The 24,865-nt window shown below is 33.2% G+C and overlaps 1 protein-coding gene across 2 annotated transcripts in view; it reads left to right on the forward strand.

Annotated features, from left to right (window-relative positions):
* The first annotated feature begins 18,627 nt into the window (after positions 1-18,627).
* LOC106670628 overlaps positions 18,628-24,865 on the forward strand; it is a 63,298-nt gene continuing 57,060 nt past the window's right edge. The window contains exon 1 of one of the 2 annotated variants that reach the window (XM_014401151.2): positions 18,628-18,888. In XM_014401151.2, the coding sequence (XP_014256637.1) occupies positions 18,795-18,888 (94 nt within the window). In that variant the 5' untranslated portion in view covers positions 18,628-18,794. The remainder of the gene's footprint in view (positions 18,889-24,865) is intronic. The other variant, XM_014401142.2, reaches the window with a different exon arrangement.

Raw genomic sequence — 24,865 nt, forward strand, 5'->3', positions numbered from 1 at the left:
ATTGAACGTTTTATATTTTATCATTCACAAACAAATATTAAACATTCGTTAATTTATAAGAGGGTGAAATGTAATTTTAAATAAAGTTGGTCCGGTTGGTCTGCGAGTAAACGAATGTTGAATCGACATTGGGTCCATCTATGCTCGCTAGTTTTGATGCATTTCGCATTTTCGCTATCTTCAGTGAGGAACTGACCAGTGCCAGTGCAATATTATTTTTAACCAAATAACAGTTAATTAAATATATTGTGAAATTAGGACAAATAATATCTAATTTGATCTTACAATTAGGTCCCCAAGAGGAACAATAGTATTTTAAACTGTTTCAATATCAATTGAAATAAAAAAATCACACCTTGTTAAATTGCTTTAACGTTTCAACTGAAGTTTGTAAAATGTTGTTTAAACTTAAACCAATAAGATAGTAAGTCAGATACTTAGGCCTAGTACACACAAAGCGTTGAATCGCGCGATCGATCGCGCGTTAATAGGCACTTGCAGCGTACACATTGTGACACTTGAACTCATGTTTTTGGTTCAATCTCATAATGGAAGTCGAAGAAGTAGTTTATGGTATCTCTACCATCGTTATAAATTAAGAAGACAAAGACAAAGGGGGAATGGGATTCATCCTATTTTGAGAGATAAATTCACACACAGTATGTTCGCAACCCTCAATCTAAGTTGCGTGGATATGAGCCAAAATTTCTCAATTATTTTAGAATGTCAGTTCACTCTTTTGACAATTTGTTGGACTTGATAAAATGAGATCATCATCATTTCAATGTATGAGGGAATCCATCTCGGCAGAAGAAAAACTCGTCGGAACTTCACTATTTTTCGTGGTCCGCTTGACCAATTAATAACATTCAGATAATTAAGGTTTTAAGTTGAGATAAAACAGTCAGCGTCACGAGCGGGATTCGAACCCACGACCTTCAGCTTGATACGCAGCTTCTCTACCACTTGAGGTATCGTAACCTCGATCCCCTCGGGCACTAACTACCCATCTCAACCCCACCTTTTGAATTTTCCCTCCTATTTGCCATTTTTCAAATGTCGTGTAATCTATTTGATTCTCGGCGAAAAATGAAATGGCCACGGAGAGCCTTAGTGAAGTGAACTTCATTTCAATTCATTAAATTCACTATTTTTCGTGGTCCGCTTCACTAAAGCTCTCCGTGGCTATTTCATTTTTCGCCAAGAATCCAATCCGATGACACGACATTTGAAAAATGGCAAAAAGGAGGGAAATTAAAAAAAAAAAGGTGGGGTTGAGATGGGAAGTTAGTGACTCGGACACTAACTTCCCTTCTCAACCCCACCTTTTGAATTTTCCCTCCTTTTTGCCATTTTTATATCAACTGAAAACCTTAAATAATTGAAAGATATTAATTGGTGAAGCGAACCACGAAAACTAGCGAACTTTTCAAAAATATTTAGTTATTTTATAAGGCTTGTAGTACAACATTCTTAGAGAGATAAATCATTAAACTTGAACTTATTTATGGTAGAACAACCGAATAAAATTAAAAATCTATTATGTAGCAAACAGTGCAAAACGAATATGAATTTGCTGAAAATTGTCCGACTTACACTGAAAATAAAATTTCTTGCTTTAATCCACACTTGAGTGAGGTGAACTTCTCGTAATTGTTCTACCCATTCTTAATTTCTTACAAAATCTATATAAATCCAAAATTAAAAGATACTTTTTTTAAATTTTCCCTCCTTTTTTTCAAATGTCGTGTAATCGGATTGGATTCTCGGCGAAAAATGAAATGGCCACGGAGAGCTTTAGTGAAGTGTACTTCATTTCAATTTATTAAATTCACTATTTTTCGTGGTCTGCTTCACTAAAGCTCTCCGTAGCCATTTCATTTTTTGCCGAGAATTCAATCCGATTACACGACATTTGAAAAATGACAAAAAGAAGGGAAAATTCAGGAGGTGCGGTTGAGAAGGGAAGTTAGTGCCCGAGGGGATCGAAGTCACGATAGCTCAAGTGGAAGACTCGCGGCGTATCAAGCCGAAGGTCGTGGGTTCAAATCCCGCTCGTGACACTGATTTTTTTATCTCAACTCGTCGTAACGTTGAGGTATTTATTTAATTCCTTCTTCTTTTTAAAAAAATAATAGTATAAAATAGAAAAGGTTGACATTGTAGAACAACATTGTAGGAAATGTCAAAAACGCATTTAGGACAGTATATATGTATTAAAGATTAAAATAGATCCACAATTTCCGAATAATGCCGCGATGCTGCACTGCTCGAGTCGGACAACCTCTGAACTACTCGCATGAAAAACGTGTAGGATCATGATGAGCTGGCATCACTAGTGATAGTTGTAACTGGTATGCTCGATATCAAAAATATCCGTCTTTTCCGTCATCGCTTGGAAATCGCGCGTTCAACTTAACAGTACTAGGATGTAGGTACCCTGGTTGGTCAATCGCGCGTTGGTTGGGGAAACTTCGAAACGCGCGTTGGAGCGCCTGTTGAGCAAAAGCGCGCGTTACTATGTGTCCGCTTTTCTTTCCTCCTTGGTATTTCGCTAACGCGCGTTAGCCCGATCGCGCGATTCAACGCCTTGTGTGTACTAGGCCTTAGGATTATACCTAGCAGGCCGACGTGGAATCAACACACAAGACTTAATACTGAACTCAACCCCAAATTTTAAGACAGAAATTTGGTTTTGACCACCAAAGCACAACTTACTCTTTACAAGACATTACAACGACCACTTTGGACACAAGGAAACCTTGGACAGCTCAGGAATAAAATGTCCAGGATATGCAGATGTCATAGTCCTGACTGCCAGGGGAAAATTCTAGGAAATCATCTGCGATATAATCCAAGAGGGACTGAAAACCACAGAAGAATGGTGTAAAAGCGCTGGCTTAGGGGTCAATCCCAACAAAACAACTGTAGTCACTTTTACATGGAAAAGGAAACTTGATCACATGAGGGAAATAATGCTAATAACACCGTGATAGAAATTAAAAAAAAGGAGTCAAATATCTGGCCATCACACTAGATAAAACACTTAGAATCACACTTAAGAAACCATCACGAAGGCGACACGAGCTTTGATGGTGTGCAGAAGAATAGCAGGAAGAAACTGTGGATGCAGACCAGAAACCCTCTGATGGATGTATACCATGATAGTAAGACCTTTACTTGCATACGGAGCTATAGCCTGGGCTGATAAGCAGAACAAATAACCACTAGGAAAGAACTCGCAAAAATACAGACAACCAGAAGCATCTGTATAACGGGAGCAATGAGAACATGTCCTACAATTAGCATAGAAAAGATACTAGGATTAATCCCCCTACATCACATGGTAGAAAGGACAGCGCAGAAAACCATCATGAACTTTATCAGAGAGAAACCTCCAACAGGAATAAAACTGAAATGGAGAGATAGCAACAAACTAGGGAAAGACCATCCATCACTCATGGCTCCAAGAGACGACATGAACAGGATGTTTGAATTTAACCAAAAATTCCGAATAAATCTGGGTACCAAAAAAGAATGGGAAAGAAAGATAAATAACTCCTTTAAAAATGGCACCATCCTCTGCTACACAGATGGATCTAGAACACAAGAAGTTACGGGGACAGAAGTATTTGAACCCGGAACCAAATACTCAGAACCCATGGGAAAACACACCAGTATCTTCCAAGCTGAGATTCATGCAATTTTAAAATGTACCCAATTCAATCTAAGTAAAGGGTAAAAAACAAGAATATAGCTATCATGCCAGATAGCCAAGCAGCCATCAAAGCGCTAAGCTCAAGTATCATTAGTTCAATGATGGTGCTGAACCGCAAAACTAAAACATATTAGGTATGCAGAACAAACTAATCCTCTGCTGGGTCCCAGGACACATGAGAGTAGAAGGCAACGAGAAAGCGGACACCCTTGCTAGGAAAGGGGCTGCCACACCGCTGATAGGACCCGAACCCTTCTGTGGCATAGGAATCCACACTATTAACGAATATCTCAGACAGAAGAACAAAAAGAAAATGAAGGAACAATGAAATTCACTCATTGTACATAGACAATCCACGAATCTTCTAACCAATTTTGGTAAGAAAGAAATCACAGAATGTGTCAAAGGAAGCAGGAACAGACTGCGAATCCTAACAGGATTCCTAACAGGACACTGCCGATTAAATGCTCACTAAAAGAAAATTGGAACAATCCAAGATGGCACATGCAGATTCTGCAAGGAGGCAGAAGAGACACCAACACATTTACTAACAAACTGCGGAGCTACATTAGCCCGTAGGAGGAAATGTTTTGGGATGTACAATGTGACCATAGAAGAGCTTCAACGACTGAAACCGGGCCTATTAATCAAGTTTCTTGATGAAATACGACTCACCGATGTGCTTTAGGCAGAGAACAGGGGATACAATAGCTCTTAATGGGCGCAGTATACCATACCCTGAAAAATTACATCTACATCTACATCTTGGACACGAAGAGTAGAATCGTGGGGTTCTGCCTACGGCCAAATCTCCAGCGCTACCAACAAATGTCCTTCAAATTAATGAACTGATCAGATCCCGGTTTTAACCGTTCCACAGCAAGCTTTTGATCTATCTTTCCCTACTGTCCAAGCTTTATCTACAGTATCCCATCTTGAGAAACCGCCAGTATCCCTAATTTTAAGTGCCAGCTAGTTTCTCTTAACCTGTGTCCTCCGGGCGCAGTGATGACCAACTCAGAGTCAATGTTGTGACCGGTATATGATATACATTACTACGTATAAGCTAAAAACAAACTATTTAAAAAAAATCAATCGAAACCTTAATGGAGTGGGAAATCAGCTGGGCTAGAATTGACGTCATTACAGAAATCACATCAGACATAGCGAGCGCTTAGGTTCAAAGGGGCTTTTGCTCGGGGCTTATTAATCTTGGAATAGCACGGAAGATCAAGTTCTTCCATAGACTAACACTATTGTTGTGAGATCTAAATATGTTAAGAGAATTCGATCAGGGAACGAAACCAACCAAAATTGGATTTTTACGTATGGTACTTAGGGTTAAGAAGTTTCAATCTATAAGCAAATAATTTAAAACGGAAATGAATTTGAAAGAATTTTCAACATTATATTAGCATTAATATTTGTTTATTTATCCAGTAACTGAGAGGTTTATCGTTTAATTTAATTTTAAGCTATAATTATTATATAGTCTTAGACATAAATAATTCCAAATAAAATTTAAAACCTTCAATATATGATGAATTGATGATCATATGATCAAATTTAGTTTAGTTAATTTTTAAAAAATATCATCATCCCGAAACATTCCAGAATATTGCATTCGAAAAGAAATCAATATACCGACAAAAAACATCAAATTTTTACATTAAAAATAAAAAAATTTAAATCGTTAATCAAACAATGGTAAAATGGTAATTAACTTGGTAAAAGGTCTCTAACTTAAACGGTACGTTAACCCATTATATTTTGAAATATTTCATAATTTATCAACTAAACCTGCATATTCCTTGTTAAATTTATTTACGTTGAAAGGCTTATTATTAAAATAAATTTATTTATACACAAACAACTTAACTAGGAAGATTAATATTGTTTTAATGAAAATTAATAATCTATTAATGTAAATGTTTTTAAGAAATACTAATAAATTAATAAACAGAAATCATTCCAAATTAAAATTAAAATAATTAATTAATCAAGTTTGTAAATATTCTAGCATATGTTAAAGATGAATTTTATTTTTTAACTAATTCCTGGCACTGAAATATTCGGAGAGTGTTGAATTGATTCACACAATTGTTTATGGTAAATTTAAAAAATGCTTTGTATTTTTCAAAATTTTCTAAAATTTATTAAAAGATCCTGAACATAATTATTTGGTGTTAAAACTTTTCAAAAACATTTCAATTAATTAAGGTTTTTAGTTGAGATAAAAAAGTCAGTGTCACGGGGGGATTCGAACCCACAATCTTCGGCTAGATACGCCACTGCTCTACCACTTGAGCTATCGTGACCTCGATCCACTCGGACACTAACTTCCCACCTTTTGAATTTTCCCTCCTTTTTGCCATTTTTACCTCAACTAAAAATCTTAATTAATTGAAAAATATTAATTGGTCCAGCGGACCACGAAAACTAGCGAACTTTGAAAAAAAATTTAGTTATTTTATAAGGCTTGTTCTACAATATTCTGAGAGAGATAAATCATTAAACTTGAACTTACCTATGGTAGAACAACCGAATAAAATTTAAATCTATTATGTAACAAACAGTGCAAAACGAAAATGAATTTGCTGAAAATTGTCCGACTTAAACTGAAAATAAAATTTCTTGCTTTTATCCACACTTGAGTAAAGTGAACTTCTCGTAATTGTTCTACCCATTCTTAATTTCTTACAAAATCGATATAAATCCAAAATGAAAAAATTAAAAGATACTTTATTTACTGAAGTGTAAATTATTAAGGTAGTGAAACAACCTTTGATATTTTTAACCTTATGCAAATAAGTACTCTGTAATCTGTGTTGTTGTTGAATGTAGACGGACACATACTTCATTATATAAAACTTTAAGTTCATTTATACAAAACAATAATCGTTCAAAATGCTATAAAATAATTCATAGCTCATTTTGTTACTTTGCTGTTGTATGCACATAAAAACTTGAGGAATGCAAAATAAATGCTCGATACATGGAAATTTATCAAAATCTCTGAGCTGGCTGGCCANACTGAAAACTTTTCAAAAGTTAAGGAATAAGATATTATTCAATTTTTCTTTAGGCAAATTTATATGGAAAAAAATTATATATATAGAGAGAGAGAGAGAAAGAGAGAGCGGAGTAGGAGAGAATGAGAGAGAGTGGTAGAGAGAGAGAGAGAGAGAGAGAGAGAGAGTGAGGGTGACTGGAAACTGTTCAAAATTTAAGGAATAAGATATCATTCTTTTTTTTAAGGCAAATTTATATGAAAAAAAAATATATAGAGAGAGAGCGCGCGGAGAATGAGAGAGAGAGAGAGAGAGAGAGAGAGAGAGAGAGAGAGAGAGAGAGAGAGAGAGAGAGAGAGAGAGGGAGAAAGAGAGGGTGACTGTAAACTGTTCAAAATTTAAGGAATAAGATATTATTCATTTTTTTAGGCAAATTTATATGAAAAAAAATATATATAGAGAGAGAGAGAGCGCGGAGAATGAGAGAGAGAGAGAGAGAGTGAGGGAGAAAGAGAGGGTGACTAAAAACTGTTCAAAATTTAAGGAATAAGATATTATTCTTTTTTTAAGGCAAATTTATTTGAAAAAAAAAATATATAGAAAGAGAGAGAGATACAGTGAGAGAGCGGAGAAGGAGAGAAAGAGAGAGAGGGAGGGAGGGAGAGATAGTGAGAGAGAAAGAGAGGGTGACTGAAAACTGTTCAAAATTTAAGGAATAAGATATTATTCATTTTTTTTAAGACAAATTTATATGTAAAAAAAAATATATATATATAGAGAGAGAGAGAAAGAGAGTGAGAAAGAGATTTTATATAAATTTTGGGTAAAAAATTGAAAACATCAACGGAGTCAAAGATTTGTTTTAATTATTATTTTACTTTAAATTTAAAAATTCTTAGCATTGATATTTATTTATCCAAATCTTCATAAAAAATTTAACCAATCATTTAAAAGTCTATCTTTTAAGTGTTTGTGCATCACGTAAACTTAGATTTATTGATTTTTCAAAACTTCTTTAATTTAAAGCAAGCTTAAAACATTAAAAAAATTATTATTCAAATGATTTTAATGTAATAACTTAATGTTAAGACGTATAAGAGTTATTTATTAGCCAAGGGATCAACCGAAAAAAGAAATGTGTGGTGATTAGTGATCCCTGAAGATGATCTCAATAAAGATCGAAACGTTGGCACGATAAAGAAAATGTTTTTCTAAAACCTACATCACATCAGACACATCTCACGATTTCTAAATAAATATCGAAAAAAGAAATATATTGTTCACATATCAGATCTTTCCACAATAAAAAAAAATTATTTTCAGTTATTTTGGTTAAAATACGACTTAAAAATATTATTCATGAATAAATTATCATATAATGCTGACAAACGATTATTTACCTTTGGTCAAAGTATATACCAAACCAAATTAAGTCAACAGGTTATAATTGAAAATATTTACTCATAAAAAAATGAACTAAGAAAGATATCGTTGAGTGTAGGATCGACCACAGATCAAAAGATGGAAGAAAATTGACCATCTAACAAGAACCCTAAATATATTTTTAAATATTAATCCATTATGTTTAGTGCTCTAATTGATCAAATTACTTTTTTTCAATTAATTATTCGTTTTATGAAACGTTGATATGAAAAAGTTTTTAAATTTAAAAATTTTAGCTTTAATATTTATTTAACCATCGATCTTTACAAAAATTGTAATCAATCATTAAAAGTCTAATATTTATATTTTATGTGTGTGCACCCCATAAAACTAGATTTATTGATTTTTCAAAAATCATTTAGCTTAAAGCAAAGTTTAAAACATTCAAAGATGGTTGAGTCAAATGAATTTAAGAAAATTATTTAACACTTAAAAATTTTTTTTTTTAACTCTTCTATAATAGCTTACAATTTGTGCAATAATGAAATGAATCCAAGATAAGAAGTATTTTTTTAAATTTCGCTGTGGAAATAATACCGTAAAAATTTTATTTTAATAGACTGTCACATATGCCTTTTAAAAAATTAAAATTAAAATTGAATTGAAGTTTATTTTCTTTCTGTTTGTGTATTTTGTATGTTTTCTAATATTTTTTATAATTCGTTTGCATAAAATATTCTCAGACTATTTCCATTTATTTTAATAGTAGTAGTTGTTAAAATAATTTTTTGTATGGTATTGGATTAATTATAATTATTATAATAAAACTGAAAATATAAAAAGTTCCTAATTTTGTCTTGCAAATTTTGCACCCTATTCAATTGTATAAATAAATTGAACTGTTTTCCACGATGAGATGTAAAAGCGTGAAATTTAAATGTAACAAAACAATTTTTTTCCAAATTGCAACTTTCACCACGGGTTCTTCACATTCAAATTGTTCTTCTCTTTGTTCCACTTTCCAAATAAATTTTCCCCGGGAAGTTCCAAGAGTTTTTTTTATATTTTCCTTTCTCGGTCTTTACCTTGGATTTGCGAACGAGATCAAGGCTGAAGGAGGGCCGAGGTGCTGCTCGACGGAAGGTGAGAAGGGTACTACTGGAAACTGGAATCACAGGGTGCATTCTCCCCACCCTCACCCACCCAGATGCGCCCGCCCGATCCACATATTGGCAAATAAAAGTTATCCTGGAATAAGGATCGGAATTGCGCCGTTTTTATTACGGAATTATTATTTATGACACCAGTAAATGTAAATTACAAAAAAAAAATTGAAGACTGGGATGTTTTCTAACTTATGGTTAAAATCGTTCTATTTAAACTAACGTTTTACTTCTTTTCTCAGATCGAAAGGAAAACTTATTAGGAAAGAAAGAAGACACCTCTCCGTAAAGGGTATTCTACCAGATCCCTTTTGCGTTTTTGCGAAATAAAAGAAGAAACGGCAAGGCACTACCTCACAGAGTGTGATAGGTATGCTACGTCCAGATTTGAAACTTTTGAAGGAGAGGACATCACCAAATCACTCCCCAATATAAAGTGGTTCAAAATCTTGGCGTTTGTGAACAAGTTCAAGAGGTTTATGCAGGACACGTGAGCCGACCAAGTCCCGGACCTTTTAGGGATGGGGTTCAAGTCTACCCGGGCATTTAACCCCTCGGGTCTTGGTCGCCCACCCTGTGTAATATAAAAAATATTATAGGAAAGATATTGACCCACCAAAATTCAGGTTTTTAAGTCATAAATCATGTCATATATAGTATGAGTCATATATAGTCATATATCAATAAAATCTCACAGCACTAATGTTGAAAAATGAACGAGTTTTAATATTTCATTTTTGCTGTTAAGTCTCAATAATTAATATGCCGATGCAATAATAAATATAAAAGAAATAAAACTATATTTATGGTCCATTATCAACGCGGTTTTACCGTTGTAAATATGGAATTATAATTTATTGTGTACAGAGTTGACAATTATGTCTTTAGAGAAACCCAAAAACCTGTTAAAGGAGAGAATATTTTCGACACATTTCTTATTAGAAAGTACTTCAAATAATTACATAATAACTCAAAATGTAAAGGATAATAGGTAATTATAATCTCTTTGGATTTTTATATATAGGGCTTCACATTACGTACAATAAAGATCTACGAGACCTAAGATTGCGTGGTTAAATAAAAGTTTTCTCTCCCTTTCACTCACTCATTCATTTTCTCTTTCTCTCTCACTCTCTCTCTCCCCATCTCTCTCTCACCCCCTCTCTCTTTCTTTCACTCCCTCTAACTGTCTCTCTCCTCCCTCCCTCCCTCTATCTGTCTGTTAGCCTGTCTCTCACTCTCTTTCTCTCCCTCCACCTCTTTCTACATACTCCCACTCCCTCCCCCTCTCACTGCAGCCCTTTCGCTCTCTCTCTCTCTCTCTCTCTCCCGTTCCCTCTCTCCCTGTCACTCCCTCTCTCTCTATCTATCTATCTCTCTTTCCCTCCTACCCTCTCTTCGAGGTAATTAATGTTTAATAAATTAGAAGTAAGTTAAACTTAGAAACTATTGTATTTCACATTAGATGAAGAATGGTCCTTGAGACCAAATCTTGTATGATTGATAAATAAAACGTTCATCATCATCAACATCTCTCCCTTTCCATCTACCTCCCTCCCTACCCACTCCCCTCCATCTCGCCATCTCTACCACTTGAGCTATCGTGATCTCGATCCACTGGGACACTAACTTCCCATCTTAACCCAACCTTTTGAATTATCCCTCCTTTTTGCCATTTTTCAAATGTCGTGTAATCGGATTGGATTCTCGTCGACAAATGGGAGTTAGACGAGATGGGAAGTTAGTGTCCGAGTGGATCGAGGTCACGATAGCTCAAGTGGTAGACCGCTGCTCTATATAGTATATCTAGCCGAAGGTCGTGGGTTCGAATCCCGCTCGTCACAATGACTTTTTTTATCTCAACTAAAAACCTTAATTAATTGAAAAATTTTACATACTGATATTTTATTCCATCTCTTAATAGGTTTGTTGCTTTAAAGAAAAGTTGAATTTGAAATTAGAAGGAGCTGATGTAATGTCAAAAGTGTTAATTCGAAATTGAAAAACGATTAATATTAGTTAAAAAGGGTTAATTTGACGGAAAGGACAATATACTATTAAATTATTTTAGCATATTTTTTCCTTTCTTGTCTTAGAATAATCACTTTGTTAATGTAGGTAGATCAATTTTGTTTCTAAAAGATTTTTTCTTGTTTTTNGGTTCGAATCCTGCTCGTGACATTGACTTTTTTTATCTCAACTAAAAACGTGAATTAATTGAAAAATTTTATTCCATCTCCTAATGGTTTTGTTGCTTTAAAGTTTATTTGAAATTAGAAGGGGCTAATGTCAAGAAACTTGATTAATAGGCCCGGTTTCAATGGTTGAAGCTCTTCTATGGTCACATTGTACATCCCAAAACATTTCCTCTTGCGAACTAGTGTAGCTCCGCAGTTTGTTAGTAGATGTGTTGGTGTCTCTTCTGCCTCTTTGCAGAATCTGCATGTGCCATTTTGGATTATTCCAATCTTCTTTAAGTGTCCGTTTAACTTGCAGTGTCCTTTTAGGAATCGTATTAGGATTCGCAGTTTATTCCTGCTTCCCTTGACACATTCTGTAATTTCTTTTCTTCCGAAATTGGTTAGAAGATTCTTGGATTGTCTGTGTCCAATGAGTGAGTCCATAGTACCCTCATTTTCTTTTTGTCCTTCTGTCTGAGATGCTCGTTAATAGTGTGGGTTCCTATGACACAGAAGGGTTCAGTTCCTTTCAGCGGTGTAGCAGCTCCTTGCCTTGCAAGGATGTCCGCTTTCTCGTTGCCCTCCACTCCCATGAGTCCTGGGACCCAGCGGAGGCTGACTTTGTTCTACATACCTAATATGTTTAGTTTGGTTTTGAAGTTCAGCACCATCCTTGAACTAATGATATTTGAGCTTAGTTCTTTGATGGCTGCTTGCCTATCTGACATGCTATATTCTTGTTTTTGTACACTTTACATAGATTGAATTGGGTACATCTTTCAATTGCATGAATCTCAGCTTGGAAGATACTGGTGTCTTTTCCCATGGGTTCTGAGTATTTGGTTCCATGTCCAAATACTCCTGCCCCCGTACCGTCTTGTGTTCTAGATCCATCTGTGTACCATGTGTTGATGCATGGGATGCATTGTCGAAGGCTCCCTCAATATCGAAGAACGCTATTGCCTTTGTTTCCTTTAGGTCACTGTTAGCTGATACAATGCAGTTTCTGTTGATCTTCCTGCTCTGTATGCATGCTGACAGTGATGGACAGGTTTGTCTACCAGTGCTGTCGTTCTTATATGGTCGTCTATCAGCTTTTCAAGAGTTTTTAGTAGAAAGGATGTTAAGCTTTTCTGTAGGATTTAGGTAGCGAAGGGTCTCTTTTTCCCACTTTCGGTATGACCACTATCTTTGCTCTACGCCATGTCTGTGGTATATAACCTAGTGCTAAACTACTTGTATATAATCGCATCGCAGGTTTTTTCCTAACTATTTGTTGCCTTTTATAACTCTAAATAAATTTTAGGATCGTATACTTTAATTTTATAAGTTTAATAATGGCTGCTTTTAGTCAGATCAGATATTGATGTTAGCAGATTAATCCTCTGATCTTGCTAATTCTCTAAAATTCATGTAAACTCAAACTAGACAAGTGAATTTTATTAGTTACACATATATTAAATATAAATTGTTAAACTTATTTTTAAAACATTTCTGTCTTTATTTCCTGATATTGTGTTATTGAAGACAATTGATATTTTTTAATGGGAGAAGTCAGGACGTCACTCCTCCTTCTACTTAGGGCACATTTCACTCTGAAAATAAGCAACCGATAATGGGGCTAAAATAACGCCCCTAGAGGTTCCAGCACCGTGAATAAATAATTCTGAAATAAAATGTTCAAACTTGGATATCTTAGTGAATATATAAAACCATTTTTTATCGTTTTATTTATATATCAATTTTATCACTTTCTAGCCAGGAATGGTTAAAAATATTGCCGAATTTTATGAAGTTGGAGAGGAAGGCGTTATTAAAAAAATTCACAAGAACTAACTGCTTGAAACTTGGGTCTGTCCATACTTGATGAAAAACGAAAGTTTTAACAAGCTTTTCTCTCGTCTTTTTAACAATTTAAAATTTCCGTACAAGTGGAAACCGGTAAAATTGCCGAGATCAATTTAACTGAAAGTTATCTACAATTTATGCCCCATCGAAAATAGATTTGGAAAATATGTCAACTTTATGCCAAGATGACACTTGATCAGGCAACTTAATTTCCACCTTCGACGAAACGTGGTAAAGTGTATGTTGAATAATTTATGAAAAGTCCAGTCGTTGAATGAAATCAATAGTTTTACATAAAGTATGTCATGTGCCGTATAAGAAGAGTTTCTTCCATTTCAAGAGTTACATCACGCAGGATTATATCGATGCATAAATGCATACCGAAATAACAAGAATTTAAATTTACTTCATGCAATCATCAATTTCAAGTTATCTTGTCCGCCAGCTCTCGCTAGATGGTATGCAAATTGGCAAAACTTCTTAGTTGCTATGCCTTAGTTATTTTTTACCATTCTGTTTTTTCTATTTTCGTTCTTCGTTCATCGAAAGTAAAAGAAGGAGAGAAAGATGGATAGATACATAGATAGATAGATAGAGAGAGAGAGAAAGAGAGAAACAAGAAAAAATCATTTAGAAACAAAATTGATCTATCTATATTAACAAAGTGATTACTCTAAGACAAGGAGGGAAAAATATATGCAAAAACAATTTAATAGTACATTGTCTATCTATCTAGGTAGGTAGGTAGGTACTTACGTAAGTAGGTAGAGGTAGGTAGGTAGGTAGGTAGAGGTAGGTAGGTGTNGAGAGAGAGAGAGAGAGAGAGAGAGAGAGAGAGAGAGAGAGAGAGAGAGTGGCAATAGTATAGAGAAACTAAAGAGTTGGTTACCTTAACAATCAAAGCCTAATTACCTACATAAATGTAACTTGGCTGCAGCGTCAGAAAATTGAATTATTACGAATAAAATGCGAGAATGAAAAGAAAGGAACAGCAAAGAGGAGGGCTAGCGATTACCAATTTGCCAGCAGAAAACAACCCACATATTTTACGCAAGCCTAGTCAGTGCTTCAATAAACGAACTACAAACCATAAATTTGCAATACTATCTATCTTATTTATGTCATATTAATGAGTAAAAAAGAATTGGAATGAAAATTTAAAATTTCAATAAAATACTTAAAACACATGTCCAGCTCATGAGATTCTGAATAAATAAAGAGATTGAATAATAAAATTGTACACGTTTTTATTATTGGTGTAACAAACAATACACGGAAGGAAAAGGATCAAGGCCAGTCTTGTAATAGCAGACAATCTTGAGGTCGTGGAATTCCATGTTAACCAGTAAAACATTTTTCCTTGACATTTCAAACTACATCGAAAGTAAATTTAAAAATAAATTCCTTAAAATATTGCCAGTTAATAAAATCCAGTTGTTTGATTTTTTGAGCAATGTCGGAGAAACTTGCTTGTTAAAAAGAATAAAATTCCAACCCTCACCAATGTGTGGTTTTTGCTCTTCAGTCGTAATTTTATAACTGTTGGATTTGTATTTTTTCCTTACTTTATCTGTTTATGTAAGAACGTATTTCATTTTGGAATTATGTCTCAATAGACACAAATAAAGCGCGCTAAAAATAAATTCGAGGAAGTTTAGTTAGCAACAGGGAACGTATTAAATCATTTGTTGTTACTTCCACGGTTTTATAATTTAGAAGATTAATATTTATGAATGGTATTGGTTAAGATACAAAAGTTAGTGTCACGAGCGGGATTCGAACCCACAACCTTCGGCTAGATACGCCGCTACTCTACCACTTGAGCTATTATGACTTCGATCCGCTCGGACACTAACTTCCCATCTCAACCTCTCCTCTCGAATTTTCACTGCTTTTTGCCATCTTTCAGTTGGCCAATCGGACCACAAACTGTAATGGATATAATTTAGAAGATTGGTTTCAATTTCAAAACCAAGTGTTCTCTGCGATATTTTCATTTATTTTAATTTATTTTTATTTAGAAATCGTGAGATGCGGTCTGGTGTTGTTATGTTAAGACAGACTAGCATTATTTAAGAAGGAGGACATTTTGAACATTAATTAATTTTTTGAAGCTTGAAATCAGACTTTGGATAATAGAGAATTTTTAGTCCAATTTAATATTTTAGAAAATATCCTGACGTAAATTGGAAGCTTAATTAATTTTTTAACAGTTTGTAACGAAAGAATCCATTTTTTTATCATTTAAACGTTAGTTTTATATTATTAATAACTAACCATTGAGAATTAAGTAAATGTGTTTAATGTTCATCAGTAGGGCCAAGTTATCTGCCAAACCCATATCTGTCAGTATTTACGGAACCAAAAAAATCTTGTTTAAACGGCAGACATGTACTTTGGAATCTCGTAAAGTTTAACTTACAAGTAATTTTTTGTTTTGTTTTGTTAAGCTTGCAATAAAAATCAATGAATTTTATAGCATGTTTACTGCTATTTTCTTTAATTTAATCAAATTTTCTGTAAGATTAATATTTTATGAGATACGGGGGCTTTATGGAACAAAGTTGTGTAATGTTGACATAACCTAAAAAAGAAGAAAACTATCGAGTATATTTGAGAATCAGACTTAGGGAAATACGGACGTTTTAGTCTTAATTGACAATTATAATAACATCCAGAAATAAATATTAAGTATAATTAGTTAATTAATTGTTTAATTGGTTAATTAATAATCATTATTCAGAAATCGTGAGATGCGGTCTAGTGGAATGTAGGTTTCAGAAAAACATTTTCTTTATCGTGCCAACGTTTCGATCTTTATTGAGATCATCTTCAGGGCCTGGGATTTATAAACATTGTTTAAATTTAACAAAAACATGTAAGATGTGAAAAAAGTGAATTTATACAATGCAAAAAAAAAATTTTTTTTATATTCAATCAAAGTATTTCTACTCACTCAAACTACTACTTTCATTGAATATAAAAAAATATATTTTTTGCATTGTACAAATTCACATCCTACACGTTTTTGTTAAATGTAAACAATGTTTGTAAATCCCAGGCCCTGAAGATGGTCTCAATAAAGATCGAAACGTTGGCACGATAAAGCAAATGTTTTTCTGAAACCTACATCACACCAGACAGCATCTCACGATTTCTGAATAATCATCGACTAATGGTCACTAATCAGCACACATCATTAATAATTATTTTTTAAAGTTTGTAGCCAAAAAAAATTTCTTAGAATTTAATATAAATTTTACATTGGTAATAACTAAACTAAGAAAAAAAATCTTACGTACATTTTCGAACAAACTTTGGAAACTCGTAAAAGTTTAACGTATAAGTAAATTTTGTTTTGTTTGTTTAAGCTTGCAATAAAAATCAATGAATCTTATAGCACGTTTACTGCTATTTTCTTTAGTTTAATCAAATTTTTTGTAAGATTATTATTTTATGAGATACGGGGGCTTTATGGAACAAAGTTGTGTAAAGTTGAGATAACCTAAAAAAAAGAAAAATATCGAGTATATTTGAGAATCAGACTTAAGGAAATACGGACGTTTTAGTCTTACTTGACATATATAATAACCTCCACAAATAAATATTAAGTTTAATTAATAATTATTATTCAGAAATCGTGAGATGCGGTCTGGTGTGATATAGGTTTCAGAAAAACATTTTCTTTATCGTACCAACGTTTTGATCTTTATTGAGATCATCTTCAGGGCCTGGGATTTACATTGTTTAAACTTAACAAAACATGTAGGATGTGGAAAAAAGTGAATTTATACAATGCAAAAAAAATATTTTTCTATATTCAATGAAAGTATTTCTACTCACTTAAACTACTACTTTGATTGAATATAAAAAAATATTTTTTTGCATTGTATAAATTCACTTTTTTCCACATCCTACATGTTTTTGTTAAATTTAAACAATGTTTGTAAATCCCAGGCCCTGAAGATGATCTCAATAAAGATCGAAACGTTGGCACGATAAAGAAAATGTTTTTCTGAAACCTATATCACACCAGACCGCATCTCACGATTTCTGAATAATCATCGACTAACGGTCACTAATCACCACACATTAATAATTATTTTTTACAGTTTGTAGCCAAAAAAAAATTTCTTAGAATTCAATATAATTTTTACATTGGTAATAACTAAACTAAGAAAAAAATTTTACGTAAATTTTAGAAAAAACTTTGCAAACTCGTAAAAGCTTAATTTATAATGGTTTTTTAACAATTTTGTTAGTTGACGGTTACCTTAAAAAAATAAACATAATGAATCTATTATGGTTTTCACTGTTCTTTCCATTGGTATAATCAAGGATAAAGTAGGATTAACATATATGACATATGAAGGACTTTATAGAATTAAATTGTGAAAGGTCAAAGTGACCTGAAAATTGAAATGTTTCGAATAGAATTGAAAATCAGAGTTTGAACAATGGGGACATTGTAGTCAAATTTTACATACAGGATAAACTTTGTTCACAAGACACCCTACACACAAATATGTAATGGTAATTAAATTATATTATTTTAATGTATAGGAGATTTTATTCAATTATTTTAATTTAAACAGGTTTCTTCATTTCTTTTGTAATTTGCCGTATCGATTTGAAGTCTAGGCATTCTTTTGACACAAACCGAAGGAATTCTTTTCCTTTATATCATACTTTTTATAACCCAAGTTCTAAGCAGCATATTTTGGATGAATTGCGTGCTTCAAGTTTAAATCAAAATATAAAATCAGAGTTACCTGTTTGATAGACCTGTTGTAATAGAAAGTTTAGGAGGTTTTAATTTACTTTGTAATACTTTGTCCAAAGGCAGCCTAAAAATCCGAATTAATAAAAATTTGTAGAATTTTAAGCGTCAAAGAACTGTATTTTTTTCTTTAAGTTCTTCATGTTAATGTATTTATACACCATAAATTCTGGACTTTCTTTTGTATTTCCTAATAATAGTTGGGCTTTCTTTAAAAAAAAAAAGGAAAAGCAGTAAAAAAAAATTTGCCTGTTATAAACTCAATAGGAAGAACTTTTACCGGTAAATTTTCTGCAAGACCGTCGCGATTTTATTCACTTGACGTTTCAAAAAGCCGCGGTTATTCGTTTTCTTATCTCATTGCGTACATTTGCCCCGGAGGAAAAAGAGAGCCGGTTTTTCATTCCATGCCGTAAAAAAAGAGTATTGGTTAAAAAAACAAGAGGAAATTTACATAGAACCCAATCTCGTCAGGACGGCAGTAACGCAAAGTAAATTGCATTCCCGACTCGTTCCAAGTTTAGACGATGGCCCATGGAATCCAGGCGGAAGCTCAACGGGCTTCCTGGCCGTGATATTTTATCTTTATATCTGTTTGTAGCGCTGAACGTGCAGATGGCCGCGCTCATTGCTGTCTGAGGGTCAAATCTGGTTCGGCCGATCATTTCCACACTCTCAGGGACCGCGACCGGGTTCGGAGGAAATGACACCATGTACGTCTTTTCGATATTTCTAGCGGTGATTGTCGCCTCGGATATAGTCAATGGAAGCCCAGAAATACTGGAACGGATAGTCAACGAATTTGGTATGTAATTATTGCACGTTCTGCGGATTTTACTTTGGTTGTGAAACGTTTTGTTAGAGAACAATTGCATAGCATATAGCCAACGGCTCGTGAACTCGGTAAACAAAAATAATGATTTACCCTTATCCAAATAAGTTTTGTCAAACAATATACAAAATATAAAATTTTAGCGAATCGGCGTATTTTTTCAGAATTTTATTTAGATATTCAGAAATCGTGAGATGCGGCCTGGCGTGATGTAGGTTTCAGAAAAACATTTCCTTTATCGTGCCAATGTTTCGATCTTTATTGAGATCATCTTCAGGACCTGGGATTTACAAACATTGTTTAAATTTAACAAAAACAAGTAGGATGTGGAAAAAAGTGAATTTATACAATGCAAAAAAATATTTTTTTATATTCAATCAAAGTATTTCTACTCACTCAAACTACTTTGATTGAATATAAAAAAATATTTTATATTATTACTGAAAAAGATCTCAATAAAGATCAAAACGTTGGCACGATAAAGAAAATGTTTTTCTGAAACCTACATTCCACTAGACCGCATCTCACGATTTCTGAATAATGATTATTAATTAACCAATTAAACTAAACATTTATTTCTGGATGTTATTATAATTGTCAATTAAGACTAAAACGTCCGTATTTCCCTAAGTCTGATTCTCAAATATACTCGATATTTTTCTTTTTTTTTAGGTTATGTCAACATTACACAACTTTGTTCCATAAAGCCCCCGTATCTCATAAAATATTAATCTTACAGAAAATTTGATTAACTTAAAGAAAATAGCAGTAAACATGCTATAAGATTTATTGATTTTTATTGCAAGCTTAAACAAACAAAACAAAACATTACTTAGAAGTTAAACTTTTACGAGTTTCCAAAGTTTTTTCGAAAATTTATGTAAGATTTTTTTCTTAGTTTAGTTATTACCAAGGTAAAATTTATATTAAATTCTAAGAAATTTTTTTTTGGCTACAAACTGTAAAAAATAATTATTAATGTGTGGTGATTAGTGACCGTTAGTCGATGATTATTCAGAAATCGTGAGATGCGGTCTGGTGTGATGTAGGTTTCAGAAAAAAAATTTTCTTTATCGTGCCAACGTTTCGATCTTTATTGAGATCATCTTCAGGGCCTGGGATTTACAAACATTGTTTAAATTTAACAAAAACATGTAGGATGTGGAAAAAAGTGAATTTATACAATGCAAAAAAATATTTTTTTATATTCAATCAAAGTATTTCTACTCACTCAAACTACTACTTTGATTGAATATAAAAAAATATTTTTTTGCATTGTATAAATTCAATTTTTTGCACATCCAACATGTTTTTGTTAAATTTAAACAATGTTGGTAAATCCCAGGCCCTGAAGATAATCTCAATAAAGATCGAAACGTTGGCAGGATAAAGAAAATCTTTTTCTGAAACCTACATCACACCAGACCGCATCTCACGATTTCTGAATAATCTTCGATCAACTTCACAAATCACCACACAATTTTATTTAGTTTCGGAACCCATTTATAGTGTGATATAGATATAGCATACATCAACGGAAAAAACTTGCATATTGAACACTTTTCTATGTAAGAAGGAAGGTCAATTTTTTACAGTTTTAATTTCAATTTGATTTTTTTTTAAACTCAAGTTTTTGTGTTAAAATATTGTAAGCATGTTGGGTTTAGGACCACTGAGATTCGAACCACCGACCATTAATGACGAGTCGCCGAAAAAAAAAGTTCCAACCTAACTTAACTAAGCGAAGGTAGTGAGAAAGGATAAGTACACTTATACTTACAAAATTATTGAATCTGGAGAACCTCATGGGTCTGTACAACGTCCTATACTGTTTACTATATCAAAGATTTCTTCAATTCGGCTGGAAGGTTTCTTTCACTATTTACCGATGACATGTCTGTCGAATAGCAGGACAGTCTTAAAAAAAATGAAAGATCACTTAATTTATTTAATCGGTTTCTATATAATCCATTGTCGCTTAGTGGAAAATCTAAATTTATACATTTTACTAATCAAAGCCAACCTGATAGACAAATCCAAATTATTAATTGGTAATAATTAATTATTTCAAAATGAAGCGCGCCGAACATGCTGACGACTTACAAGCCATAGAAATTTCCTTTTAGAGCAATCAATGTTGCACTCTTTGTTAAAAGTGTATTATGCTCTTATTAAGCATTATTAAGCTCTTATTATTATTGTGACTTGCAGGCTTGCTTATAAACTTGAACACCATTGGATTTAATCAAAAAAATGATAATTAAAAACGTGTTTTTAGGCAAGAGGAACCAACGTTTGTCAAATATAGGATCCCATACTTTACATAGATAAGTTTCAAAATCAGTCAAGCATCAAAGGAATCCCAATCTATTTCTACCTTAATGATAAATTGTTTCCTATATACCGGTCCCGCATAGTTTCACAAGATACCTATTGCTCCAATTCATGTATTGTTTGCGTGTAGTTTCATCTATTTTTAAATTATCAACTCGAAAATTTAAGCATGAACACGGGGTTTTTCCCGTCAATTTAACTTTAAATTTTCTAAATGACCCATAATGATTGAAGTTCATAAAAGATTAATAAACTTTTTCAACTCCAAATTAATTTTTCAAATTACAAATTGACCTTTTTAATGGAGTTTGCTATTACTCCTACGTGCCTGGAAGAAGGAAAATCGACTGAAGTATGGAAACCAAAAGATGAAGAAAAGTAGCAACTCTTTTTAACATCGAATGGACGTTTTTATTTTTTATTTCAAACTAGTCCTTTCTTTAAAACATTAAAAACATAGGAGAAGGTATGAAACATAAGCTTGTAAAATACAAATCCTGTATATTTGCATTTTTAATATAAAATAATTGAACTCTTAGAAGACCACATGAAAATTTCCGAGGTCCGCTTGACCAATTAATATCATTCAATTAGTTAAGGTTTTTAGTTGAGATAAAAAGTCAGTATCACGAGCGGGATTCGAACCCACGATCTTCGGCTTGATACGCTGCTATTCTACCACTTGATTTCGAGTTCTTAGTGCCCGAGTGGGTCGTGGGTTCCAATCCCGCTCGAGACACTGACTTTTATCTCAACTAAAAACCTTAATTAATTGAATTAGATTATAGTCTTATAAGAATCCAATTATTTTATATTTAAAAAAACCACCAATATACATGAATTTTACTTTACACGCTTATATTTCATATTACATCCTACGTTTTTGAACCTGTAAATGGGGTTAATTTTAAATTTAAAAACAGTTGATTTGAAATTAAAAACGTTAATTGAAAGTTGAAAATGGTTCAAAGCTTAAAAAATTAATTTGACGTTAAAAAATGTTAAGTTGAAGTCTAAAAAAGTTAAATTCAAATTAAATTAAAAAACGGGTTAATTTGAAGTTGGAAAAAGCTAATTTGAAGAAAAAATAGATAATTTTAAATTAAAAAGACGAATTGTTTTAAAAAAATTTTCATTTGACATTTAAGAAAGTTAATTGGCAATTATAAATGGCTAATTTATCGGAAAAAGCTACATATACATAGTTTAATCCCCTGTTCAACTTCAACATAATTTCAATTGTCGCCGAGAATCCATTCCGATTACACGACATTTGAAAAATGGCGAAAAGGAGGGAAAATTCAAAAAGGTGGGGTTGAGATGGGAAGTTAGTGTCCCAGTGGATCGAAGTCACGATAGCTCAGTGGTAGAGCAGCGGCGTATCTAGCCGAAGGTCGTGGGTTCGAATCCCGCTCGTGACACTGACTTTTTTATCTCAACTAAAACCTTAATTAATTGAAAGATATTAATTTGGTCAAGTGGGCCACGAAAACTAGTGGACTTCAACATAACTATGAAACAGTTAATTAAAGTTTTTAGTTGAGATAAAAAAAATCAATGGCTATCGTGACCTCGATCCACTTGGGCACCAACTTCCCATCTCAACCGCACCTATTGAATTTTCCCTCCTTTTTGCCATTTTTCAAATGTCGTGTAATCTGATTGGATTGTCGACGACACATGAAATGGCCACGGAAAAAAATGGCAATTGAAAAATGGCAAAAAGGAGGGAAAATTCAAAAGGTGCGGTTGAGATGGGAAGTTGGTGTCCGAGTGGATCGAGGTCACGTTAGCTCAAGTGATAGAGCAGCGGCGTATCTAGCCGAAGGTCGTGGGTTCGAATCCCGCTCGTGACACTGACTTTTTTTATCTCAACTAAAAACCTTAATTAATTGAAACATATTAATTGATCAAGCAGGCCACGAAAACTAGTGAATAATAATGAAATTTTCACTTTACTACGGTCAGCTTCATATTGATTTGTTCTCAAGCAGTTACCTGTACACCAACTTGTATGTGAAAAGCATATATTCATTTATGTTCAACAAAGTTGGGAACGAAAAAAATATAAACAAATAAACATATAGTTTAAGTGGATTCTTATCTAAAGTGCGGTTGGAACATTATTTTTAATGGAGTTTTTATCGAGACACTTCAATGGTAATTAATAAAGCAAATAGCAATTGTTGCGAAAAAGCATTGCGTATATGAATATGTAAAATAGTAACATGTTAAATCTATCAGTTAAAGCTTTTAACATGGCATTAGGTGCTATTTGCATAGTAAACGTTTTAATTAAAACTCTAGGGGGGCGTCGATGGCCGCCACGGTTTAGGCGTTGACACGGCGCTCATGACTGTAAGGTAAAGGTCCCGGGTTCGAATCCAGCGGCCCTGCATTTGAACTCGACATACTGGCAAATAGCCTTTTTTCAAAAACACCGGCACCTGAGGGTGACCTCTGCTGTTGCAAGCCAGCAGAAAAAAAACTATTGAAAACACACTGTTTTATCAATAGCTGAGTTGAATGAGGTGCTCAGAAATTCCAGACATGAGGAAAAAATGGACACTAGATTTGTATATTCAACACTTATAAGTTTCTAATATAAAGTTCAGCAACGTCAATCGAATTAATATCGAAAATACAAAGCAAATGTTAATAAAAAGGTAAAAAACATAACTAAACATTTTTGTATAGTGTTTCACAAGGTGAATTACACGCTTGATTAAATTGCAGTACTAATCAAGATAGAAAAACTTGTTATCTTGAAAAAATACTCGTATTATTCCATTCAATTTAGGGTTTTCTGCAGAAGCTTGCTGTTATCCTTTGTCAAAAATTGTTTTTGATGATAATTTCAAACAGCGTAATTGCGCAAAAGTAATTAACCACTTCTCGACATATTAATACAATTTTCTTTCATAATTAAATAATAATTTTTGGTAAAGGAATTTTTATGATAGTTCAACTGATGCAAATCAAATGATGGTTATTACCCGGGGGTAATGTTAATATAAATACAATATTTATTTAGAAATCGTGAGATGCGGTCTGGTGTGATGTAGGTTTCAGAAAAACATTTTCTTTATCGTGCCAAAACACAAAATAGCAAAATCTCACTGGCACTCTCGACACGATACGCAAGAATGGCACAATTACACGAAAGACAAACACTTTGAGTGAGTAGAAATACTTTGATTGAATATATAAAAAAATATATTTTGCATTGTAAAAATTCACTTTTCCACATCCAAAATGTAATTGTTATATGTAAACAATGTTTGTAAATCCCAGGCCCTGAAGATGATCTCAATAAAGATCGAAACGTTGGCACGATAAAGAAAATGTTTTTCTGAAACCTACATCACACCCGACCGCATTTCACGATTTCCGAATAATTATGGACTAACTGACACTAATCATCACACATTTTTACACTAAATAAAATTCAAAACAAATTCTGCGAATATCCCTTATAATGAAAATTTTGAATTTTGTATGTGTACACTCTTACAATTGCCAAATTTTATAAGTTTAGAGACGCAATAAACGCAGAATTAAATACTCTGCAATAATTGTTAATTTAAACAATTCTATAGATATTTTTTGTTGAATA

The sequence above is a fragment of the Cimex lectularius genome, unplaced genomic scaffold, assembly GCF_000648675.2.
Source record: "Cimex lectularius strain Harlan isolate CLEC.00 unplaced genomic scaffold, Clec_2.1 scaffold401, whole genome shotgun sequence".
Lineage (NCBI taxonomy): Eukaryota > Metazoa > Arthropoda > Insecta > Hemiptera > Cimicidae > Cimex > Cimex lectularius.